The sequence below is a fragment of the Dendrobates tinctorius genome, unplaced genomic scaffold (assembly GCF_039654945.1).
Source record: "Dendrobates tinctorius isolate UK_male_01 unplaced genomic scaffold, ASM3965494v1 ptg000016l, whole genome shotgun sequence".
Taxonomy (NCBI): Eukaryota; Metazoa; Chordata; class Amphibia; order Anura; family Dendrobatidae; genus Dendrobates; species Dendrobates tinctorius.
The window spans coordinates 228,687-255,160 of record NW_027361684.1 but is presented as its reverse complement, the minus strand read 5'-3'; the positions used below and the strand labels follow the sequence as shown (position 1 = coordinate 255,160).

The window sequence follows — 26,474 nt, the reverse complement described above, 5'->3', positions numbered from 1 at the left end:
CACTTCCTGCTGGGCTTCCTGTGGCGCCGACGTGCGGCGCGTGGAGCCGGGCGGGAGGACGCAGGATCGCCGCGTCTGACAGGTAAGTAGCGATCCCTGTCCCCAGCGATGTCGCTGGTGAGATCTGCCTGAGTGGCAGCTCACTAGCGACCACCTAGCGATTCACCAGCGATCCTGACCGCGTCATATCGCTGGTCGGGATCGCTGGTGAGTCGCTAGGTGTAACGGTACCCTATGGCGTGGGCTTGATTTCACCGGACAATACAAAGGTGACATCAACCCCACAAATAGGAACCCCACTTGCCACCGCCACAGGGCAAGTGGGAAGACCCGAACAAAGCGTCAGAATTGGCACATCTAATAGATGTGCCTTTTCTGGGGAGACTGCAGTCTCCTATTTTTAGTCTTGGGGGGGGGGGGGGCAATATCCATGGCCACTTACAAGCCTGAGAATGCCAGCTGCCTGCTTTAGCTTGTTGTGTTCGGCGCAGCGTCAAAACGATGCATGCGCAGGCATCCACATACATTCGCATGGCCTGCGTACACAATGTTAAAGATAGGGTACGCAGGACACATGCCAACGTAGGAGGAGCTGAAGGAAGAGGTGTGGCAGTGGGCGGGGCTTAACGGAGGAACTAAGCAGCCCTCCGCAGCTCTGCCATACGCTAGTGTGAAACTGGCCTTACTCCAGTGACAGGCGGTAATGATTTTACCTCCTATCAGAGGCAGTGTTTGCCGCTGTCTTGCATTTGACAGCAGGGCAAACACTGGATGTTTGGGCCCCCCATTCATGTGAATGTGGTTCGGGTTCAAGTCCAGGTACTGTTCTGGTACCCATACATCCGGCTGGACCTGTACATCCAAGTGTCTACCCATCTCTACTATTAAGTCTCCTCTTGGCCTTCTTTTGTGCAAATTAAACATTCCCAGATCCTTTAGCTGTTCCTCGTAGAACATGCTTTGTAGTCCGCTCACCATCCTAGTAGCTCTTCTCTGAACTTGCTCCAGTTTTTCAATGTCTTTTTTTAAAATGTGGTGCCCAGAACAGGACACCATATTCCAGATGAGGCCTGACCAAGGAGGAGTAGAGGAGGATAATTACTTCATGTGTTCTAGACTCTGTGCTTCTCTTAATACATCCTAGAACTGTTTGCCTTTTTTGCTGCTGCATCACACTGTTGACTCTTGTGCAGTCTGTGATTTATTAGTATACTGAGGTCTTTTTCACTCGTGCTGTTGCTTAGTTTTATTCCTTCCATTCTATAGATTAATTTTTGTTTTTCTTCCCCAGATGTAGAAATTGCATTTATCTGTGCTAAATACCATTCCATTAGTCACTGCCCATTGCTCAAGCTTATCTAGAGCCTTCTGAATCCTTTTTCGGTCTTCTAAAGTTTTAGCTATCCCTCCTAGCTTTGCATAGTCTGCAAATTTGATTAGTTTACCTTCAGTTCCCTTACCTAGATCATTTAAAAAAATGTTGAACAACACTAGGGCTAGGACATAGCCTTTTGTTTCCCACTTGAAACATTCTTCCAATTGGCTGTGCAACCATTTATTACCACTCTGAGCACGATCACTGAGCCAGTTATGAATCCACCTAACCGTAGCGTTGTCAGTCCCATGCCTGGTCATGTTTCAATAAGGATAGTATGGGATACTTTATCATAATGGTCTGTTTCTTCCCAGGAGAAATGAAGGCACTCTGCCTTAAAGTGGAGCAGTGTCTCTTTTTATTTCTTTTTTGATCTCTGCACTTATTTTTTGTATCTGTCAGAAGTCAGACTGTCGCACACTGGGATACCTGAGAAAAGAAAATGAAAGTGAGTGTTCTGCTGCCTCACGCTGTTGTATCTTGTGTCTATAGATGTCACTGCCGTTTGCATCTTGGAAGGATTCCAGAACCAGAACAGCATGCTGCTCGCAGATAAAGTACTTAAGCTGCTTGGGAAGGAAAAAGCCAAAGACAAATACAAGGTATTGCTGGATAGCGGGTGACACGAGTATGTCTTAAAGGGGTATTCCAGTGTTATAACGTAAATCCCTAGAATATGCTGTAACTATGATCAGTGAGGGTCCAACCTTAGGGACGCTTGCTGATCTTGAGTGAAGGGGACACTCCGATGGTGAAATTCTACATCTCCTTTCTCTATACAATGGCCATGTTTTAGTACAGGCAGCTGCAGCCATCCTCATTCATTTAAATGGGGCCATGCTGAATTTTCCTGCATAGTGGATGGTAAAGCTAAAGCTTCAGTTTCTTATCTGTATTTGCTGTGCAGCTGAAGGCTATTTAGCCATGTCTGGGGGCCGGTCATTGTAGGTTTCACACACAAGGTTTTTTGTTTGTTTTTATGTGTTATCCATCATGTTTGCAGATAGATCACGGATATTTTAGAATGAATGCTCCTTTTTCACGTTTTTTTTGTTGTTTTTTTTAAACACTGTGCTTTTGCTCTGCAGCTTTTTTTTTTTTTTTTTTTTTGCACCTTTGCCTAAAACATTTGCACAGTACATCATGTGTGCAATTGACAGCAGTGGGGCTTCCTCTAAAGGGGGTTTTACACTAAGCGATATCGCTAGCAATATCGCTAAAACGTCACTGGTTTTGTGACGTTATAGCGATATTGCTAGCGATATCGCTAAGTGTGATACTTACCAACGACCGGCTCCCCCGCTGTCCATCGCTGATCGCGCGAGAATGTCCGGCTCCATTTCTCGTCGGGCGCTTCCTGCTGAGACTTCCTGCTGTGACGTCCAGCGACGCGTGGAGGCGAGCGGGAGGACGTAGGATCGCTGTGTGTGAATGGTAAGTATCGCTCTCTGCGTCGCTGCTGCATCGCTGTGAGGTCTTTCTGTATGAAAGCTCACTAGCGATCATTTAGCGATGCACCAGCGATCCTGACCGGGTCGGATCGCCGGTCGGATCGCTGGTGCATTGCTAAATGTAAAAGGGCCTTAAGGCTATGATCATAGGCTGTATTCACCCGAGTGCCCTTTTGGCATCTGTCGGGCTGATATACATTATTCTGCCTTTTTTAACTATATAGAAAAAAAGAAGTTGACTGCTATAAATCCTCTTGTGTAGTCAGTGCTCTTGTTATCAAGCGAGCCTACAGGTGATAAATGCCTATGTAGTGTTGTGTGTCTAAACATCCTCTCAACGTAAACTACCCATCGAAGGCTCTGATGTAATGTGAACACAGTGCAAGATATATTTCAGTATTGTGGGTCTAATATATGGTTGGACTATTCACCAGACGGCACCATATTTCTCTGTACAATTTTCCAAAAAATTCCTCTTTTTTTGTAGGCTGACAAACTATCATCTGGATCATTTATTCAAGCCATTAGATTATTGTGGGCTGCATGTTTCTCTGTGTGAAAAGGGGATCTACTGCCTACAAAATGCATAAAGTATTGGGATAAAAGCATTGCATTGCGGTCATAAAGGCCAAGTGCACACCACTGTATTTTCTGTCCTAGTGTGTTCCGACAAAACATTGGATTGCATGCAGACCAGTGTTCTTCTGTGAGGCCATGCACATCCCATGCTTTCTTTCCTCGGACCGAGCTGGTACTAGGAAAAAAATTGCAACTCGACCATCATCAGACTGCACTTGGATGTCATCTGAGTTCAGTCCGATTTCCATACACTGAATGAATGGAGGAGATGGAAACATTATGTTCTCCAACAACTCAGTGTGCTCCGATTGTCTCATCCAAGAGAATCATATAACTCTATGCAGACAGTCTGATCAGTGTTTCATCAGTGTCATTTGCTTAACTGACACACACAGACAATCTACGGCGTCTGACCATAGCCAAATGAGCGCTGATCAGTTTTGTATGTTTTCCATTGATGCTTGTTGTGGCCAGGAATCTTGCTTGCCTAATGTATTTTTTTTTCCTTCTAGAACAGGGAGCCACTGATGCCTTCACCACAGTTCATCAAATCCTATTTTAGTTCTTTCACGGACGATATAATCTCCCAGCCCCTGCACAAAGAAGAGAAGTCAGATGAGGATAAGGATAAAGAAGGAGAAGCCGCTGTGGTCAAGGAGAAGTAAGTCTCTCTGCTAATGTCTTCAGTTACCAGAAGCTGCCTGTACACAAGATGTCAGCCGAAGCCTTAGGCCTGTTTCACATTTCCGTTTGTTTCCAGCAGTCAAAATCCGCCGTTTTACAAAAAAACGGATCCGCTATTTTTTTTTATTTTTTTTTTTTGGAGGATCGTTTTTTTTCCCCATTGACTTGCATTAGCGGCGTATTTTGACGGATGGTCATCCGTTGGATCCGTTTTTTGATGGATCCGCCAAAATTTTGGCGTCCGCTGACTTGAGTGGATGGACAATGAAACGTTTATTGTCTGCACGGATATGCATTTTTACACTGGGCATGCCCGGAAGAATTTGCTTGCCAGATATTTAACCCTAAATCCCGTTCTGGCGGCAGAAAAAATAATTTTTCTTTCTTTCTTTCTTTCTTTCTTTCTTTCTTTCTTCTTTCTGGCTTCCTCTCCAGTCTTGGTTTTCAGGCTCTGTCTCATTGGGGTGTTCCGCCATGTTTGTCTCCTCACTTACTACTTTGTATAGCCGTACTGTGGAGTACACTAGCCACAAAGTTTATACTAAAATCTACAAAAACTGTGCTTTACTATACTATAAAAAGTATAAAGGTGTGCCATCACATTGCAACCCAATCATGGCCAAATGTCCCCTGTCTGGTGATCAGTGTTTTTGGCTACATATCAGTGCACTTTCTGAACATGTCCACATAACAATATGACCCAAGACTTGGGGCATATTCACAGTCCGACTACGGACCAGACTCTGGTCTGTTGACCTAAACTCACATGTTTATGAAGCTGTTGATCTGAGGTCAGGAGACCTGGGACTGTTCTACACATCTCAGCCCGTCATTGGACCATGAATCTCAGTCTTGTAAAACCTGCCTTAGAGTTTGTGCACATGGTGTCTTTTAGAGACACCGACAATCATTTTCCTGAAGTGGCTTCAACAGCAGCTTTGTAGAGAATTAATTCTTAATTTTAAATAAAGAGATAATGTAAAAATTCCCATTTACTGTCTTTTTACATATGGAAAAGATCCTCAACTTGTAGATGAGATTTGTTTCATTGTCTCTACGTTGCACTATGTGAACATCCACCGTTTACCATTTTTCTTTAATTTTTTACTTCTGTCTTCAGATCCGGTTATTTAAAGGCCAAACAATACATGGAAGAAGAAAACTACGACAAAATAATCAGTGAATGCACAAAAGAAGTGGAGGCCAAAGGCAGGTACATGGCTGAAGCGTTACTACTGAGAGCCACCTTCTACCTGCTCATCGGAAACTCTGCTGCTGCCAAGCCAGATTTGGATCAGGTTATTGGCATGGAAGATGCCAATGTTAAGGTAACTAATGAATTGAATTCACATTCTAATTTGCAAACATTTTAGGAAAAACTGTGTACTATTGTCCGTATAAGACACTGGGAAAGATTTATAAGACCGGCTACAAAGGAAAGTGCAGCAATTGCCTATTGCAACCTATCTGGTGGTATAGCAGATATTGCTTCCCAGCACGCTGATCTACAACCGGCGGGTTCACCTGATCATAGAGTAATACAGGCATGTCTAGTTCTTTCTTACTTTGTAGTTTAAGTAGTAGTATTTTTCTTTAAGTGTACATTTGAAGGTCATTTTCTATTTCACACACAGAATAAAAGTTTGAGCAACCTTAGTGTTGTCCACTACTCAGTCCCTTTTCTCACGTACAGCAACGGCTCTACCAGGGATCGCGTGACATTGTCAGCTGATCTCTGTAGCCAATCGACGCTGGCGTCACTCTCTTCTCAATGTCACGCAATCCCCGGAAAAGCCAGTGCTAACACCCCGCTGGAACGGCGCCAGCACCAGAGGTTAGTATGTGTTATTATTTTACTGGGGGGAAACATAAGGATTCAGAAGGCGGTGTCCTTGTAATGCACAACCCCTCCAGTGTAATACAACATGCTTACCCTGTACATTTACATGAACATGTCTTTCCTTTGTGCTTTCTTAGTTACGTGCAAATGCCCTAATCAAACGCGGCAGTATGTATATGCAGCAACAACTGCCGATGTGGTCTACGCAAGATTTCAACACGGCTGCAGACATAGACACCCAAAATGCAGATGTTTACCACCACAGAGGGCAGGTGAGTGGCCATGTTTTTTTTAATGTTAACTACGTCTTACCAGAACAGTTCTTTATATCCTTATACAGGATAGGTGATAAATACTCAATCGGTTGGGGTGCCTCATCAAAGCAGTGGACATATGCACAGAGTAGCAGGTAACACAGGCACTGCTGCACCATTCATTCTCCATACTATTGCGAGAGATGGTGGAGTACAGCACTTGGCTTTTTTCCACAGCCCCATAGAGAGCAAGTGGAGAAAGCCAGCACGTGCTTGACCACCACTTTATTCAAATAGAAGTCCCAATCAGTGGGGGTCTCAGTGGTCAGACCACCAGTCGTAGTAATTATCACCAATCCATCAAATCGGTGATAAACTCATTTTACCAGAATACTCTTACTATATCTTAGAAAATTATTTAAATAAGTGTCACTGGATACATGATGATCATTAAAGGGAAACTGATGTAGGAGCAGAGAACCTGATTTCAGCTATGTGTCACTTACTAGATTTCAATGAAGGTTTCCATGAAATCAGTGTTTCATCAGCAGGGGATTAGCACTACAGGACTAGGTATTCATGCCTCCTGGTGCAACCCCGCAGCCGCCACTAGTTAGCAGCTGTCAGTATACAGTGTCCACAGAAAGCTGCCAATCAGTGATGTGGGCGGGGTTATACAGGGCTTAGCATTTGAGCTCTGCTAGACCTGCAGCAGTTAAAACTGTGATTGGATCACCACTGCTACACCCAGTAACCTAAGTGATACATTGTTGGAATCAGGGTCTCTGTGCCTAAATCTTGCTGCTGTCGAATTACATAGCAAAACCTCCTGACAGATTCCCTTTAATACTATTGTGTTCTTCAGCTCAGAATTCTTTTACTGTTTTTTTGTAAGGTTTATAAGTCAATGATGTGTATTTATAGGAGTGGGACCATAAGATGTGGCTGACGTAGCAATTGTAAGGTTGTCCCTTTATTACAGCTGAAAATCCTGCTAGACCAAGTGGATGAAGCTGTTGCAGACTTTGATGAATGTATTAGATTGCGACCAGATTCTGCTTTGGCTCAAGCACAGAAATGCTTTGCACTAGTAAGTATTGGCCTACGCCGGTCTCCAGTGTATGAAGCCAGTGGTACTCCCTCTTGGTATTGAGAATCCCAGCGCCCGATTCATCGTTGAGTGTTTGTCTAGTTTTTCACCTGTTTTTCATTTGCGCCTTTATTCTTCTTTTTGCTCCTTTTTTTAAGACTATTTTATGTTTGAGCTTTTATATTCGCCATTTTGGGATAGATTTGGGGTTTTCCAGATGTTTTCAGCCGATTTCATCAATTGCAACACGGTAAAATTTTGCAGAATTTTTGTACAAATGCAGTCCAGCTTTTACGTAAGTAGGCCTGCATTTGGCCAGAAGTGTTTGTGCCATTAGATAAATAATAAAAGAGAATGAAACCACTTTTCCGTGTGATCTGCCACCAAATTTAACAAAACAGACTGCATACATTATTAAACAGATCTTGGACTTGATGAGACTGGTGTACTTACATAGAAAATCCAGATGAGAATGGCTGAATAATCCTAATTTTATAATGAGCTCTAGCTGGACTAGTGTAGATCGTGTAAAATTGTGCAGCAAGGTGTTGCACCCCCACTGATCTGATATTGATATATCATCAATATAAACTTAACTGTCAACCACTTCAGAGCGTAACTAAACATTTAATTTTATTTTTTTTTAACTAGAATTGTAATTTGAATACATTTTGTAGTAGGGTTGTTTTACCCTATTTTGCTGCTTTTGTAGGTGCTCCTGCACATTGGAGCGAGAGGCCCAGTGGAAAGCAGGCAGTCTGTATCTCTGGTGATAAGCGTAACGTGTGAAACCTGTTCTTTCCTATACAGAGCCGGCTCCTGCATTCCTCTCACTGTGACTGCCATATACAAGGAGAGTGCGCGCGTGTTATGCAGACTCTGCTTTCCTCGCGCACTATGGAGACTCTGCTTTCCCCGCGCACTATGGAGACTCTGCTTTCCCCGCGCACTATGGAGACTCTGCTTTCCCCGTGCACTATGGAGACTCTGCTTTCCCCGCGCACTATGGAGACTCTGCTTTCCCCGCGCACTATGGAGACTCTGCTTTCCCCGCGCACTATGGAGACTCTGCTTTCCCCGCGCACTATGGAGACTCTGCTTTCCCCGCGCACTATGGAGACTCTGCTTTCCCCGCTCTTGTGGTGGCAGTTCTGTACAGAGTACTGATCTATGCACTTGGTAATGCACACTACAGCAGCTATTTTCTCCATATAGGCAGCAAGAAAGGATGGTTTAACCTCCTACAAAATGTATTGAAGTTGCATTTCTTCTTTTAATAGGAAAAAAGGTTTAGTGCTTTAAATTCTGTGTCTCATCTCTTTCTTCCAGTACCGTAAAGCCTATACTGGTAGCAATCCACTTCAGATCAAAGCTGCAATGAAAGGGTTTGAAGACGTTATTAAGAAATTTCCAAAATGTGCAGAGGGCTATGCCCTTTATGCCCAGGTAAAGCATTGGCATGGCATCCATGTGCTTACTAGGACATATGGAAAGTTGTTATCCAGATGGGAGAAACCTTTCACAGTTTAGTCGTCTTCTTTCTGTACGGTGCATGAACACATGAATCTAAAGTGACTACACACATACCTGTGGCTATTTCTGGTGCTCATTCAGGGAATAGCAAGAGCACATGTAATGTAGTACAATAGTTCAGGTATTCCATAAACTGCACGTGTTGGGAAAAACTGCATATAATCTCCTATGGCATTGCTGGGTGGTACTGCAACCATGAAGTCCGCCCTGACCGCCAGGGGTTGTTTCCTGACAATTTGACACTTACCGTCCCGGTGCTGTCACTCCCTGCTAGATGCCTGGAGCTGGATTTTGCCATTGTCATTATGTACAGTATTTACTGATGGTCAGTAGCCTTCATCCCCGTACATGAGTGCCTGCGTAGAGATGGGATAAAAATACACTCTACATTGTAATTGCAACACCGACAAGGAAAAGTCATAGCATTATGGAAATCAAATTACGGATAGACATGTTAATGATATGCAAATCATGGAAAAATGGAAACAAAATTGTTCAAAACTTCTTAATGTATTCAGTATAAAGTATGAGCGCCTCGTGCAGAACCCGTGCACTTGCAGCCTGGCTGCTATCAGTGAGGTTATTAGTGGTTGTCTGACAAATGCTCTGCCGCACTGTAAGCACTTGGGTAAATCATCAAGATCCGCTGCTGGCAGCTCCTTTTGCCCCATGGCCTGCAGTGTCTCCCGGCTTGTCATTAAGCACATCTGAGACTTCATTGGTCGGCAGTTGCAAAGGAAGCTGCCAGCAGAGGATCGTGATGATTTGTCAAAGTGCCTTCAGACAAACATTAAATAGCCTCATTCATAGCTGCGAAGACGTGTAAGTGTGGAGATTTCTGCACGTACCACTCATACTCAGTATTGAATAAATTGAGATGTTTTGAAAATGTTCTCTTTTTTTTTTTTTTTTTTTTCTTCTTTCTCCTTCGTCTGCACATCGGTATCATATCTATTAGGGATGAGCGAATAGCTTCAGATAACAAGCTTCTGCATACATGTGTTGTGACTGTCACACAGCTTCGACACATGCAGCTGCGGCGCCGAACAGCTGATAATCGGGAGCTCCAGGTATCCGGATTCCCCATGCAGCTATTTGGTAAGTGCTATAGCTATTCGCAGAAGCACTTATCTGAAGCTATTAGCTCATCACTAATATCCATCCTGATGAGATCTCCATGATTAAATGACTTTTCCTTCTCGGTGTTGTAAATTTAATGTTGAGCAGTGTATTTCTGTAAAACCTGACAGTTTTCTGATTGTCACCCACAGACTGAAGTCACGCTGGGTCTCGTTCTGCTGTTCCCACTCTGCCATCTGTGCGCCAGGTGGAGGATGTCAGGTTTTGCTTAGAAAATGTCACTTTCTCGTTCGTCTTATTGGGGGACACAGAGACCATGGGTGTATGCTGCTGCCACTAGGAGGCTGACACTATGCACAAAAAAGTTAGCTCCTCCTCCGCCGTATACACCCCACCGACCGGCAGGAAATTCCTCAGTTTAGCTTAGTGTCAGTAGGAGGTGGACACGGGTCTTTTATTAGACCCCTATCTACCTCGTCGTGCGTCGTTCCTTTACAGGTTTCGGAGGGATACGGAGTGAACAGTCACATCCGTACTCCCACAAAGAGACTATGAGTACGGCGTGTACTGCCACCCCGTATCCTCATAGGTCTCCGTGGCAGGACCAGGAGCCTCGCACAGGTGCGTGCCAGCTATACGGACGGTCCTTGCCCCCCGCCTCCCACCATCTCGCCTACCAGAGCCTGACGTTTGGACGAGGCGTGGATTCCATAAAGACGACAGACAGCGTGGGATTCTCAGGTACCTTTATTGTGGCCCCCGGCCTGGGTGAGTATGCGGTCTAGCGGTCCCCCGGCGTTTTCATCCTAAGGCGGTCGCCAGGGGACCACGGTAGGGCCTGCGCGCCCGCTTCTCCCCGCGGTCGCCGCATCCATGAAGGCCCCTTTTCTTTCGGGCCTTGTTCTGCGCCCCCCCCCCCCCCCCGTTTCTTCTTCATCCCGGCAGGGGTATACAGGGGTCGGGCTGTGGGAAGCAGGGACGCGGCCCGGGGTTGCGGCCCGGTGTTGCGGCGCATCTTCCGCGCCGACCCCCTGCTGACAGGCGGCCGGCGCTATTAATTTAGGCCCCGGCTTCATCTCGGGCCTACCGCTGCGTCGCGGCCACGCCCCCTGCCCCTTTCTTCTAAGCGGGCTTCTCTCCCACCCGTCCTAGGCCTTCCCAGCCCCCTTGCCTCACACCAGCCTGCTATTGGACAGCGGGCGGTGCTAAGGGGATCTCTGCGGCGAGCTCCGCCCTTCTTCTCCCTCTGGCAGCGCGCCCTTTCCCTGGTGGTCGCCATCTTCTCAGCCTGCCAGCCGGACCTCATTCCCTGCCGGATTTCGGTCGCTGGGCCTTTTTTTCAGCCGGATTGGCCTGGCCTCATCCTGCAGCCAGATCAGAGAGCGTCGCCCTTGGGGACACCGGACCGTGAGTAGCTCTGCACCTGCAGACTGACACCCTTCTCTGCCTTCTGTCCCCCAACCGGCCTGCACTGCCTCTCTTTTCACTATGTCCAACGCTAAGTCTGATCGTACCCGCTCTGCGTCCAGCCCGACGCCGCTCAGGAGCCATCCATAGCCCCAGGGGCGAGTGAGCCCCCCATGCCGGGTTGGGTCTCCTCTTAATCACAGTCAGTGGCAGACCTCATCAAGGTGTCTCAGTCCCTAGTAGCCGTTCTGCACAAGTTGCCCTTGGGAGCTTCGGCGGGACCCAGCACGTCTCAGGACGTCCCATCTGACCCAGCCAGCGGCAGTCGCAAGAGGCCCAGGCAGGACCTCCAGGCGGAGTCCTCCCCTCGTCCTATCTCACCCCATAGTCCCCAGCAGTCTCCCTCTCGGGCCTCCTCCCCTGAGTCAGGCGAAGCGCTTTCGGAATCGGAAGGGGTCTTAGAGCTGGATTCGGACCAGGATGCGAACATGAAGGTTACGGTGCAAAACCTCATTGCCGCGATTCACCATACCTTTGACATCGCTGACGCCCCTGCGAAATCCTCAGATCAGGAGGTTTCGTCCAGACGGGCGGAAACACCATCCAGGGTGTTTCCCTTCCATTCTGAGTTTGGAAAGATTTTTACAAAGGAGTGAGAAGATCCGACCAGACGCTTTCAAAGAGGAAAGCGTCTCGGCGTGCTGTACCCGTTTGCTAAAGAGCTCACGGACAACTGGGCCGCTTCTCCCTCGGTGGACCCTCCCGTGTCCAGACTTTCTAATAATACGGTCCTTCCGCTGTCAGGGGTGGCGTCGCTAAAAGATTCTAATGATAGGATCATAGAATCTCTAGCAAAATCTGCCTTCGAAGCGGCATCAGCAGCGGTATGTCCAGTCTTTGTTTCTTCTTGGGCAGCAAAGGCCATATCCACTTGGGCAGATGACCTTCGGCAGGGCATTCTGGATAAGGCACGACCAGAGCATTTGGCCGATCTCGCCAATCAGATTTCCCATGCGGGGGATTATCTGCTTTCTGCCTCCTTGGATGCCGCATCTTGCGCAGTTCAGGCGTCAACTAACATCGTGGCAATCCGACGTACAATTTGGCTCAAGGCCTGGCAGGCGGACTTGTCCTCTAAAAAGTCTCTGACCAATCTGCCTTTTCAGGGAGTGCGTCTTTTCGGATCACAATTGGATCAGATTATTAAGGACGCTACTGGAGGTACGAGTTCTCTTCTCCCCTCCAAGCCTCGCAGACCTCCTCCAAGGCGTCAGTTTCGTCCCTGTCGGACTTTCCGCCGTTTCAATACGGCGGAAAACCCTTCCAACCAGCAAAGTCCACAGGCACGTCAGGAAAGAAAGAAGGTTTCCTTCAGGCCCACTCCGTCCTGGCGGTCCCACTCTTCCCAGGGAAGACCGTCCAGATCTAGATCTGGACGGTCTACGTCCGCATGACTACCATCGGTCTCCCGTGGGTCCCTTCCAATTGGGAGGTCGACTTCTCTTCTTCAGCAACGTCTGGCTCGCCTCAGTAGAGGACGCTTGGGTCAGAGAGGTTGTATCAACAGGATACAAAATAGAGTTCATTTCTCTTCCACGGGATCGTTTCTTACAATCCCGTCCGCCGAGGGATCCGGCCTTGGTCCCGGGGTTCGGTTTGGCCATCACCTCTCTTCTCAGTTCCGGGGTGATTGTGCCCGTTCCCGAATCGGAACGCTTCACAGGGTTTTATTCAAACCTGTTTGTGGTGCCGAAAAAGGACGGGACAGTTCGACCCATCTTGGATCTCAAGTTACTCAACAAGAGAGTTCGCCTTCGCCACTTCCGGATGGAGTCAGTTCGCTCGGTAATTGCTTCCATGGAGGAGCAGGAATTCATGGGTTCCATAGACATCCAAGATGCCTATCTACATGTGCCCATATTTCCCGGACATCAGAAGTTCCTGCGGTTTGCGATTCTTCACGAACATTACCAGTTCGTCGCGCTTCCTTTCGGGCTCGCCACCGCTCCCAGAGTCTTCACGAAGATTATGGCAGCGTTGATGGCCTTCTTGAGGATCAGAGGTCTCGTTCTTTTTCCGTACCTCGACGATATCCTGATCAAGGCCCCCTCCTTTCAACAGGCCCGCCTAAGTGTGGCGATCGTTCTAGACACCCTGTCCAGTTTTGGGTGGATCGTCAACCGGGAAAAGTCCTGTCTGGTCCCTACTCAACGCCTTGTGTTTCTGGGCCTTCTGTTCGACACTCGTCGGTCAAGGGTATTTCTCCCACAAGACAAGATTCTTTCCCTGCAGCAGGGCGTGCGATCATTACAGATCACACGATTTCCATCCCTCAGGTCAGCCATGAGGGTCCTGGAGAAGATGGTGGCGGAGATAGAGGCAGTTCCCTTTGCCCAATTTCACGCCAGGCCACTCCAGCAGGCCATTTTGTCCAGGTGGAACAGGTCGGCTCTGTCTCTGGATCGTCCGGTTCGCCTTTCCTGCCGGATCAGGCGGTCTCTCAACTGGTGGTTGACGTCTCCCCTCATTCTCTTGGGGCGGTCTTTTCCCGTTCACTGGCAGATTGTCACTACGGACGCCAGCCTCATCGGCTGGGGTGCAGTGTTCCGCAATCACACTGTTCAGGGTCGATGGTCGACTCAGGAATCAGCTCTGCAGATCAATGTCCTAGAGATACGGGCGATCCATCTAGCTCTCGTCCACTGGGAAAGGCGCCTCAAGGGCCTGCCTGTCAGGATTCAGACAGACAATGCCACAGCGGTGGCGTATATCAACCGCCAAGGGGGGACACGGAGTGTCTCAGCCCTGGCGGAAGTGTCCAGAATTCTTCAATGGGCAGAGACCTTTGTTCCAACGATTTCCGCGGTTCACATTCCCGGCGTGGACAACTGGGCCGCCGATTTCCTCAGCCGCGAGGGTCTCGCGGCAGGGTAATGGTCCCTACATCCGGAGGTGTTTCATCTGCTCTGCCGTCGGTGGGGAACCCCGGATGTAGACCTCATGGCATCTCGCCTCAACAGGAAAGTACCACAATTCGTGTCCAGGTCTCGGGACCCTCTGGCAGTGGGCGCCGACGCTCTGGCCGTCCCTTGGTCACAGTTCGTGCTCCCCTACCTGTTCCCTCCTCTGCCTCTTCTTCCCAAGTTGTTGAAGAAAATCAAAGCAGAGGGGATTCCAGTCATCCTCATCGCCCCGAATTGGCCCAGAAGGTCTTGATTCGCAGACATTGTCAACCTTCTCGCGGACGCCCCCTGGAAGCTTCCCGACGGGCAGATCTGCTGTCTCAAGGCCCGATTTGCCACCCCAATTCTCGGTCGCTCAATTTAACGGCGTGGCTGTTGAGACCGAGGTTTTGAGACGGGCAGGATTCTCTGATCGGGTAATTCATACCATGATCCGCGCCAGAAAGCCGCCTTCTTCGAAGGTCTGTTACCGTACTTGGAAAGCCTATTTCTCCTGGTGTGAGGCCAATGACATCGCGCCCTTGGTTTTTTCGCTCCCTTCTATTCTGGCGTTTCTTCAGGCAGGGCTGGATGCGGGGCGTGCTCTCAGTTCCTTGAAGGGTCAAGTTTCGGCACTGTCCATTTTATTTCAGAAAACGCTGGCCTCCCGGCCCCAGGTCAAAACCTTCCTCCAGGGTGTGGCTCACACGGTTCCTCCGTACCGAGCTCCCGTGGATCCTTGGGATCTTAATTTGGTTCTTCAGGTTCTGCAGGGTCCTCCTTTTGAACCTCTCAGGGACGTTTCCCTTTCCCTCCTTTCTTGGAAAGTGGCCTTTCTGGTGGCCATTACCTCCATCCGGCGCGTGTCGGAATTAGCGGTACTTTCTTGCCGCTCTCCTTTTTTGGTCCTTCATCAGGACAAGGTAGTTCTGCGGCCTCCGCCCTCTTTTCTTCCGAAGGTGGTATCTTCGTTTCACCTCAATGAGGACATTGTTCTGCCATCCTTCTGCCCGAGCCCAGCTCACCCTCGGGAGCGGTCTTTGGACAAGCTGGACCTAGTCAGGGCATTGAGAGTCTATCTAGCCCGGACGACTTCATTGCGGAAGTCAGACTCTCTGTTCATCACCCAGCCTCAAAGGCCACTATTGCGCGCTGGATCAGATCGGCAATTTTGGAGGCATACCGGGTCAAGCATCGAGTGGCCCCTCCAGGGATCAGAGCGCACTCTACCCGGGCGGTGGGTGCCTCCTGGGCGGTGCGCCACAGAGCTTCCGCGCTGCAGCTTTGCAATGCTGCAACGTGGTCATCGGTTCACACCTTTGTGAAATTCTACAGGGTCCACACCTACGCTTCGGCGGACGCCAGCCTATGTAGAAGGATTCTGCAGGCTGCGGTGGCGAGTCCACTGGCCTGATGGAAGTTTGTTTCCCACCCCAGGGACTGCTTTGGGACGTCCCATGGTCTCTGTGTCCCCCAATAAGGCGAACGAGAAAACAGGATTTTTTGGGTTGCTTACCGTAAAATCTGTTTCTCGGAGCCTTCATTGGGGGACACAGCACCCTCCCATGTTCTACAACTCCTGTTCTTATGTTTGTCGGTTTGTTACAGTTGAGTTGTTTGTTCTGCTTTCAATCTATTCTGTTACTTCTCCTACTGCTTTCTCACTAACTGAGGAACTTCCTGCCGGTCGGTGGGGTGTACACTGCGGAGGAGGAGCTAACCTTTTTTTGTGCATAGTGTCAGCCTCCTAGTGGCAGCAGCATACACCCATGGTCTCTGTGTCCCCCAATGAAGGCTCCGAGAAACAGATTTTACGGTAAGCAACCCAAAAAATCCTGTTTTCTCGTTCGCCTTATTGGGGGACACAGAGACCATGGGTGTATGCTGCTGCCACTAGGAGGCTGACACTATGCACAAAAAAGTTAGCTCCTCCTCCGCCGTATACACCCCACCGACCGGCAGGAAATTCCTCAGTTTAGCTTAGTGTCAGTAGGAGGTGGACACGGGTCTTTTATTAGACCCATATCTACCTCAGTGTGCGTCGTTTCTTTGCAGGTTCCGGAGGGATACGGAGTGAACAGTCACATCCGTACTCCCACAAAGAGACTATGAGTACGGCGTGTACTGCCACCCCGTATCCTCATAGGTCTCCGGAGCAGGACCAGGAGCCTCGCACAAGTAGGTGCCAGCCGCACGGACGGTCCTTGCCCCCCGCCTCCCACCATCTCGCCTACCAGAGCCTGAAGGTTGGATGAGGCGCGGATTTCATAGAGACAGACAGCGTGGGATTTTCAGGTACCTTTATTGTAAGGCCCCCTACCTGGGTGAGTATGTCAGTCTTCCCCCGGCGTTTTCTCTTGGAGCGGTCGCCAGGGGGACCACGTTAGGGTCCCTGCACGCCCCGCATCCCCCCACGGTCACCGCATCCATGCAGGCCCCGGGTCTTCACGGGCCTCGTTCTGTGCTTCCCCCTTTTTTCCATCTTGGCAGGGGTAGCGCTGGGGTCGAGCAGTTCTGGGCAGGGACGCGGCCCGGTGTTGTGAAGCGTCTTCCGCGCCGACCCCCTGCTGGCAGGCGGCCGCCGCAACTAATTTAGGCCCCGGCTTGTGTTCGGGCCTACCGCAGCGTCGCGGCCACGCCCCCCGCCCCTTTCTACTAAGCGGGCTTCACTCCCGCTCTCCCCAGGCCCTCCCCCCGCCTTTCCCTCTCCTGCCCAGCATATGGCTAGAGGGCAGCAATTATTAACCCTGCGAGGACCGCCCTTCCCCGGGACCCGCGCTTTTCTACAGGCAGGCGCCATCTTCACAGCCTGCCAGCCGGACGCAGCTGGAGAGGCTCCCCAGCCCCTGTGCAGTTTCTGCAAGCAGCTTTTTGCCTCTTTGGGATGGCCAGCCGGACTTCTCCCTGATCTGCATCCCCGGACAGGTCGAGCAGCATCGCTTTTGGGGACACCGGACCGTGAGTAGTTCTGCACGGCAGACTGACCCTTCTCCGCCCTCTGTCCCCCAACCTTCCGGCACTACCTCAGGTTTTTCACAATGTCTATCCCTACGGCTGATCGTACCCGCTCTTCGGCCCTCCCCTGCACAGCCCGACGCCGCTCAGGAGCCATCCATAGCCCCAGGGGTGAGTGAGCCCCACTTGCCGGGTTGGGCCTCCTCCCTATCACAGTCGGTGGCAGACCTCACCAAGGTGTCTCGGTCCCTAGTAGCCGTTCTGGATAAGTTGCCCTTGGGAGCTTCTGCGGGACCTAGCACGTCCCAGGACGTCCCATCTGAGCCAGCCAGTGTCAGTCGCAAGAGACCCAGGCAGGATCTCCAGGCGGAGTCCTCTCCTCGCCCTACCTCACCCCATACTCCCCAGCAGTCTCCCTCTCGGGCCTCCTCTCCCGAGTCAGGTGAAGCGCTTTCGGAATCTGAAGGGGTCTTAGAGCTGGATTCGGATCAGGATGCGAACATGAAGGTTACGGTGCAGAACCTCATTGCCGCGATTTACCATACCTTCGACATCACTGACGCCCCTGCGAAATCCTCAGATCAGGAGGTTTCGTTCAGACGGGCGGAAACACCTTCCAGGGTGTTTCCCTTTCATTCCGAGTTTGGGAAGATTTTTACCAAGGAAAGGGAAGATCCGACTAGACGCTTTCAAAGAGGAAAGCGTCTCGGCGTGCTGTATCCGTTTGCTAAAGCGCTCACGGACAACTGGGCCGCTTCTCCTTCAGTGGACCCTCCCGTATCCAGACTCTAATAATACTGTTCTTCCGCTGTCGGGTGTAGCGTCTCTAAAAGATTCTAATGACAGAATCATAGAATCCCTAGCAAAGTCTGCCTTCGAGGCGGCATCTGTGGCGGTATGTCCAGTCTTTGCTTCATCTTGGGCAGCAAAGGCTATATCCGCTTGGGCAGAGGACCTTCGGCAGGGCATTCTGGATAAGGCACAACCGGAGCATTTGGCCGATCTCGCCAATCAGATTTCCCATGTGGGGAATTATCTGCTTTCTGCTTCCTTGGATGCCGCATCTTGCGCGGTTCAGGCGTCAAGCAACATCGTGGCAATCCGACGTACAATTTGGCTCAAGGCCTGGCAGGCGGACTTGTCCTCTAAAAAGTCTGACTAATCTGCCTTTTCAAGGAGTGCGTCTCTTTGGGTCCCAATTGGACCAGATTATTAAGGACGCTACCGGAGGTACGAGTTCTCTTCTCCCCCAATCCAAGTCTCGCAGACCTCCTCCAAGGCGTCAGTTCCGTCCCTTTCGGTCTTTCCGCCGTTTCAATGCGGCGGAAAACCCTTCCAACCAGCAAAGGCCACAAGCACGTCAGGAAAGAAAGAAGGTCTCCTTCAGGCTCACTCCGTCCTGGCAGTCCCACTCTTCCCAGGGAAGACCACCCAGATCTAGATCTGGACGGTCTACGTCCGCATGACTATCATCGGTCTTCCGTGGGTCCCTTCCAATTGGGAGGTCGACTTCTTTTCTTCAGCGACGTCTGGTTCGCCTCAGTAGAGGACGCTTGGGTCAGAGAGGTTGTATCGACAGGATACAAAATAGAGTTCGTTTCTCTTCCACGGGATTGCTTCTTCCAATCCCGTCCGCCACGGGATCCTACCTTGATCCCGGGGTTCGGTTCGGCCATCGCCTCTCTCCTCAGCTCCGGGGTGATTGTGCCCGTTCCCGAATCGGAACGATTCACAGGGTTTTATTTAAACCTGTTTGTGGTGCCGAAAAAGGACGGGGCGGTTCGACCCATCTTGGATCTCAAGTTACTCAACAAGAGAGTTCGCCTCCGCCACTTCCGGATGGAGTCGGTTCGCTCGGTGATTGCCTCCATGGAGGAGCAGGAATTCATGTGTTCCATAGACATCCAAGATGCCTATCTACACGTGCCCATATTTCCCGGACATCCGAAGTTCCTGTGGTTTGCGATTCACCACGAACATTATCAGTTCGTCGCGCTCCCTTTCGGGCTCGCCACCGCTCCCAGGGTCTTCACGAGGATTATGGCGGCGTTGATGGCCTTGTTGAGGATCAGAGGTCTTGTTCATTTTCCGTATCTCGACGATATTCTGATCAAGGCTCCCTCCTTTCATCAGGCCCGCCTAAGTGTGGCGATCGTTCTAGACACCCTGTCCAGTTTTGGGTGGATCGTCAACCGGAAAAGTCCTGTCTGATCCCTACTCAACGCCTTGTGTTTCTGGGCCTTCTTTTCAACACTCGTCAGTCAAGGGTATTTCTCCCACAAGACAAGATTCTTTCCCTGCAGCAGGGCGTCCGATCACTACAGATCGCACGGTTTTCATCTCTCAGGACAGCCATGAGGACTCTGGGGAAGATGGTGGCAGCAATAGAGGCAGTTCCCTTTGCCCAGTTTTCACGCCAGGCCCCTCCAGCAGGCCATTTTGTCCAGGTGGAACAGGTCGGCTCTATCTCTGGATCGTCCGGTTCGTCTTTCATGCCGGATCAAGCGGTCTCTCAACTGGTGGTTGACGTCTCCCCTCATTCTCTCTGGGCGGTCCTTTCTTCCCAGATTGTCACAACGGACTCCAGCCTCATCGGCTGGGGTGCAGTGTTCCGCAATCACACTGTTCAGGGTCGATGGTCGACTCAGGAATCAGCTCTGCAGATCAATGTCCTAGAGATACGAGCGATCCTTCTGGCTCTCGTCCACTGGGAACGGCGCCTCAAGGGCCTGCCTGTCAGGATTCAAACAGACAATGCCACAGCGGTGGCGTATATCAACCGACAAGGGGGGACACGGAGTGTCTCAGCCCTGGCGGAAGTGTCCAGAATTCTTCAATGGGCAGAGACCTTTGTTCCAACAATTTCCGCGGTTCACATTCCCGGCGTGGACAACTGGGCCGCCGATTTTCTAAGCTGCGAGGGTCTCGCGGCAGGGGAATGGTCCCTACATCCGGAGGTGTTTCATCTGCTCTGCCGTCGGTGGGGAACCCCGGACGTAGACCTCATGGCGTCTCTCCTCAAAAGGAAGGTACCACAATTCGTGTCCAGGTCTCGGGACCCCCTGGCAGGGGGCGCCGACGCTCTGGCCGTTCCTTGGTCATAGTTCGAGCTCCCCTACTTGTTCCCTCCCTTGCCTCTTCTTCCCAAGCTGTTGAAGAAAATCAAGGCAGAAGGGATTCCAGTCATCCTCATCGCCCCGAATTGGCCCAGAAGGTCTTGCTTCGCGGACATTGTCAACCTTCTCGCGGACGCCCCCTGGAAGCTTCCCGACAGGGCAGATCTGCTGTCGCAAGGCCCGATTTGCCACCCCAATTCTCGGTCGCTCAATTTAACGGCGTGGCTGTTGAGACCGAGGTTTTGAAACGGGCAGGATTCTCTGATCGAGTGATTCATACCATGATCCGCGCCAGAAAGCCTTCCTCTTCCAAGATCTATTACCGTACTTGGAAAGCCTATTTCTCCTGGTGTGAGGCCAATGACATTGCGGCCATGGTTTTTTCGCTTCCTTCTGTTCTGGCGTTTCTTCAGACAGGGCTGGATGCGGGGCTTGCTCTCAGTTCCTTAAGGGTCAAATTTCGGCACTGTCCATTTTATTTCAGAAGACGCTGGCCTCCCGGCCCCAGGTCAAAACCTTTCTTCAGGGTGTGGCTCACACGGTTCCTCCGTACCGAGCGCCCGTGGATCCTTGGGATCTTAATTTCGTTCTTGGGGTTCTGCAAGGTCCTCCTTTTGAACCTCTCAGGGATGTTTCCCTGCCCTCCTTTCTTGGAAGGTGGCCTTTCTGGTGGCCATTACTTCCATCCGACGTGTGTCGGAATTAGCGGCCCTTTCTTGCCGCTCTCCCTTCTTGGTACTTCATCAGGACAAGGTAGTTCTGCGGCCTCCGCCCTCTTTCCTTCCGAAGGTGGTATCTTCGTTTCACCTCAATGAGGACATTGTTCTGCCATCCTTCTGCCCGAGCCCAGCTCATCCTCGGGAGCGATCCTTGAACAAGCTGGACCTGGTCAGGGCACTGAGAGTCTATCTAGCCAGGACATCTTCCTTGCGGAAGTCAGACTCTCTGTTTATCATTCCAGACGGTGCAAGGAAAGGTCACCCAGCCTCAAAGGCCACTATTGCTCGCTGGATCAGATCGGCAATTTTGGAGGCATACCGGGTCAAGCATCGTGCAGCTCCTTCAGGGATCAGAGCGCACTCTACCCGGGCGGTGGGTGCCTCCTGGGCGGTGCGCCACAGAGCTTCCGCGCTGCAGCTTTGCAAAGCTGCAACGTGGTCTTCGGTTCACACTTTTGTGAAATTCTACAGGGTCCACACCTATGCTTCGGCGGACGCCAGCCTAGGTAGAAGGATTCTGCAGGCCGCGGTGGTGAGTCCACTGGCCTGATGGAAGTTTGTTTCCCACCCCAGGGACTGCTTTGGGACGTCCCATGGTCTCTGTGTCCCCCAATAAGGCGAACGAGAAAACAGGATTTTTTGGGTTGCTTACCGTAAAATCTGTTTCTCGGAGCCTTCATTGGGGGACACAGCACCCTCCCATGTTCTACAACTCCTGTTCTTATGTTTGTCGATTGGTTACAGTTGAGTTGTTCGTTCTGTTTTCAATCTATTCCGTTACTTCTACTGCTTTCTCACTAACTGAGGAATTTCCTGCCGGTCGGTGGGGTGTATACGGCGGAGGAGGAGCTAACTTTTTTGTGCATAGTGTCAGCCTCCTAGTGGCAGCAGCATACCCCATGGTCTCTGTGTCCCCCAATGAAGGCTCCGAGAAACAGATTTTACGGTAAGCAACCCAAAAAATCCTGTTTTTTCTGTAATTCGGAGAATGTCTCCTTGGATACAGATGTCCTTGTTAAATGATTGGAATTGGGAGTTTTAGTTCTGCTTTCTCATGTCTTTGCACACTGCGGTGTACATGCATTGGGGAAATGCGATCATGTCCTTGGACAAATGCCAACATGCACCTTTTATTCCATTTTGATGACAACCACAGACAAAAAAACAGCACTTTTTACATAAAAGAATCCAGCTGGTATGAAGCTTCACATTGGAGGCTTTGCTGGGAGCGTGTCCTGATGGATGCATGAGATGTGATGTGAATACTTACTGTGATCTTGGATAATAAATCCTCTGGTGTTCATGTTTGTGCAGGCTCTAACAGATCAGCAACAGTTTGGGAAAGCTGATGAGATGTACGATCAATGCATAGATCTCGAACCGGACAATGCCACCACATATGTACATAAAGGGTAAGTGGTTCCCAATTATTTATGATTGGACTAAGAATAAAACCCTGGCATAAGATGTCACCAGACACTTGTCGGAACCGACCTGAGCCAATGCAAGGAGGAATCGAAACGTGTAATGAGTATTTCCCCCTTAAGAGCTATTCTTGCCTTTATGCTGAGTGCGGCACCACAGGGACCACTATTTGCGGATGTGCATTAGGCTAAAGGATAAGTGAACACAAACAGATGGTTATCTCAGTAGAATGTGTATGATGGTGGTAGGGGACCTTACATCTTACATAGCTGTTAGAAAACATAATTGTCTTATAGCTTTTCCTGCCAACCTGCAAAATCCACATTCTTAAGAGTTGTCTGGTCCCAGAAGAAGGATAAGTGTCAGGCACTGCGTGACTGCAGACAGGTAAATTGTGACCGCACATGACACACTGTCATGATTCTCCTGTAGTCCCTGGGCAGGCAGGCGGTCACATAACTGCATGTATGCCATTTGCATGCTTATGATCACATGCTGACTAGTCTCTTGCTCTTAAAGGGAATCTGTCACCCCTTTTTTGAGATATCATATAATGATATCATTCAATTGTGTGTCACATAAGGATTCTCTTAGTACTTTTGCTTCCCCCTGACCCCGCACCCTTCATGCATAAATACCTTTTTTATATTGGTTCAGATGTATGTAAACTGCGACGGTCCGCTGGGCGGGGCTTATTCAACTGCTCCCCCCCTCCCTGTCTTGCTCTACACAACAAGAAATGTGTAGAGCAAGACAGGGAGGGGGAGCAGGTGAATAAGCCCCGCCCATCAGACCGGACAGCCGCAGTTTACATACATCTGAACCGATATAAACAAGGTATTTATGCATGAAAGGTGTGGGGTCAGGGGGAAGCAAAAGTACTAAGAGAATCCTTATGTGACACACAATGGAATGATATCATTATATGATATCTCAAAAATGGGGTGACAGATTCCCTTTAATTGTCTTCTATGTAGAGAAGCCTGGAGTGACTAGTCGGCACATGATAGCGTGAACATCCACATGGGGAATACAGGGAAATATCATCACTCACTCTTGATGCTGCAGTCACGTAGAGTGCCTGCAACTTTTGTTCGGAGACCGGGGAATCCCTTTAAGCTGTCCATACACTTTAGATAGTGGTCGGACGAATGATTACTCAGCTAACAGCTCTCTCTCTCGGCTCCCCCATACACAAGAACGCTCATCCAAGAGCTCCTCTGTTCTCCATGAGACACCGCTCCTCTGACAGCGACTTACCTCTGTGCCAAACAATAGGATCAGCCGCTGAAATTCTACACGTCGGATCCTTCTGTAGAGCAGCATGGTGGCTCAGTGGTTGGCACTGCTGCCTTGTAGCGCTGGGGTTCTGGGTTTAAATCCCACCAAGGACAACATCTGCAAGGAGTTTGTATGTTCTCCCCGTGTTTGCTTGGGTTTCCTCCCACACCCCAAAGACATACTGACTGGGGCTCACTATCTAGACTCCTTACGGGGACAGTGATAATTATGTCTGTAAGGTGCTGTGGAATTAATGGAGCTGTATACGCGAGTAAAATAAATAAATCTCGGGGGAGGTTCATGAAGTGTTTCCCCCCCCCCCCCCCCCCCTTTCCCCCATACACATTAAAAAAAAAAATTTTAAAAAGCAATCTGCCAAGCCGTCAGATAATGGCTGACCATCTAATGTGTATTGGGGCCTTTATTAAGCTGAGCTATTAGTGAATGTTTCCTCAGTGAGGACAGGGAATAAGTTAGTAGAAAGGATCAGACATGTGGAAATCCACCCGAGCCATGCAGGACATCACAGTACAGACTAGTTGGACATCCACTTCATCCATCATTCATCTAAGGCCTGTTTCACACTTCCGTTTTTTCAAATCCGTCAAAATCCGTTGTTTTCCGTAAAAAAACGGATCCGCCATTTTTTGCAGGATCCGTTTTTTTTGTCCCATAGACTTCCATTACGGTTACCGCGGATCCGTCAAAAAAACGGATCCATATTTTTAAAAACGGATCCGTTGGCATCCGTTTCCGTCAAAAAAACGGAAACGGATCCGTTTGGCGGACACAAAAACGGAAGTGTGAAACAGGCCTAATATGTCTGGTCACCTCTAGAGTAACTCTAACTACTCTAACCCAGCTGGACTCGAACGCAGAACCTGAATTTACTCAGTAAATGTTGGGCTCCTCCTGTGGGTTCCTGCATTCATTGTAATTTTCAGTTTGCTCTTTGATTTTTGTTTTTTTATTTCTCTTCTCTTTTACAGCTTACTTCAGCTTCAGTGGAAACAAGATCTTGACAAAGGCTTAGACCTGATCAGTAAAGCCATTGAAATCGATAACAAATGTGACTTTGCTTACGAGACCATGGGGACAATAGAAGTTCAGAGGTAAGCTCCGCTGCTTACGAGTGCGGTGACTTCTTTTATATAACCTCAGTAGAAATAGAAAGTCCGGCATCCAATATAGAAAAACGTGTAGCTTTCTTTTCACATATCTAATAGAATTCAGTACATACATGGGAAGCTTACGTTTCAGGCCTGTAGTCCTAGCAGGTCCACAAGGCCTGAAATGCATCACAGCTTTTAGAATTGCCATGTCTGTATTATATGTCTGGAAATAAAGCTACAGCTCTACTATATCAGATACTGAAATTTCTGTTCCTACAGTGCTATCCGGACCACAGCACGGCCGCTTTTACAAAGCGGCTAGTTTCTGTTCTGTGTACCACAACCACACCATATATTTCTGTTCCAGGGGAAATCTGGACAAAGCCATTGACATGTTCAATAAAGCCATCAACTTGGCGAAATCTGAAATGGAAATGGCCCATCTGTACTCACTATGTGACGCCGCTTATGCCCAGACTGAAGTCGCCAAGAAATACGGCCTGAAGCCTCCAACGCTGTAAATGGACTGCCAGCGATGAGCAAACGTGATGGCTGCAAAATATCGATCTTTTAAGACAAGTAATTTCACCCAGAAAAGATTTTGCATCCAAAACAAACAGTTGAATGGCGGACCCTCGTTTTTCTGCTTGTGGTGTTGTCATTCATCCCTTCTGTTAGATGTATTTGGTATTGTGGGGTGAGGGTGTCTGGGATGATTTCCCTCTGCCAATGTCAGTGGAAAAGTTAAGACACCGCTGCATGAGAACAGGAGGACACAGTTTGCCATGCAAATAAAACTGCTGAATTAAGTTCATTTCTGTTTTGTCAGGGAATGGGTGGTTATCGCGTGAGCAATGTTTCTTAAATTTCTTTTATTTTTAATTTTTTTTTTAATATTTTGGTACTTTTTACTGTTTATTTTTCTTGACTTCTGTTATATATCCTATTCCTCTTGTACATAACTGATCACACCAGACTGATTTTTTTCTCCTTTTACTGAGTGAAAACAAACTATTCTTTTTTTTTTTTTTTTTTTTTTTTTTTTTTAAGCTGCCAGCTGTGAAAAATAAATGCTTTGCATGCTCAACCTTCACCCCCCCCCCCACTCCAATGAGAAATTGTGTTTTTGTTGTATACTCAAAATGAGCTCCAATGCCCCCCTATAAGTCTTCAACTGGATTGACAGGCATACATGGAGGCCGTTGGTTTAGGGCAGGGACCCACCAATCGGGGTCGGGTATTGTGTTTCGATTATACACATGTGAACTGAGCCTTGCAGTAAGAGTGAGTAAAAAATTAAACCTCAAATAAATTGGCTCATAGGGATGAGCGAACATGCTGGGATAAGGTGTTATCTGAGCATGCTCTGGTGTTAACCAATTGACTTTAGGGTGCTCGAATAATACGTTCGAGTCTCCGCGGTTGCATGTCTCGCCGCAGTTCGACAACCGCCACACGTGCAGGGATTGCCTGTTTGTTAGACAATCCCTGCATGTGTTGTGGCTGTCGAACAGTTGCGAGACATGGAGCCGCGGGGGCTCGAACATAGTTTTCAAGGACGCGAGTCCCTATGCCTATTCAGCTGCAACACTTGTAGGCATTGCCTAACAAACAGGCAATCCCTGCATGTG

The 26,474-nt window shown here is 49.3% G+C and overlaps 1 protein-coding gene across 1 annotated transcript in view; it reads left to right on the top strand.

Moving 5' to 3' along the window:
• TOMM70 (translocase of outer mitochondrial membrane 70) overlaps window positions 1-25,652 on the top strand; it is a 38,944-nt gene extending 13,292 nt beyond the window's left edge. Inside the window, exons 4-12 of the mRNA XM_073565222.1 lie at window positions 1,868-1,977; window positions 3,918-4,066; window positions 5,210-5,417; window positions 6,067-6,201; window positions 7,166-7,273; window positions 8,603-8,719; window positions 22,340-22,437; window positions 24,721-24,843; window positions 25,211-25,652. Of these exons, the coding sequence (XP_073421323.1) occupies window positions 1,868-1,977; window positions 3,918-4,066; window positions 5,210-5,417; window positions 6,067-6,201; window positions 7,166-7,273; window positions 8,603-8,719; window positions 22,340-22,437; window positions 24,721-24,843; window positions 25,211-25,364 (1,202 nt within the window). The 3' untranslated portion in view covers window positions 25,365-25,652. The remainder of the gene's footprint in view (window positions 1-1,867; window positions 1,978-3,917; window positions 4,067-5,209; window positions 5,418-6,066; window positions 6,202-7,165; window positions 7,274-8,602; window positions 8,720-22,339; window positions 22,438-24,720; window positions 24,844-25,210) is intronic.
• The last annotated feature ends 822 nt before the right edge of the window (window positions 25,653-26,474 follow it).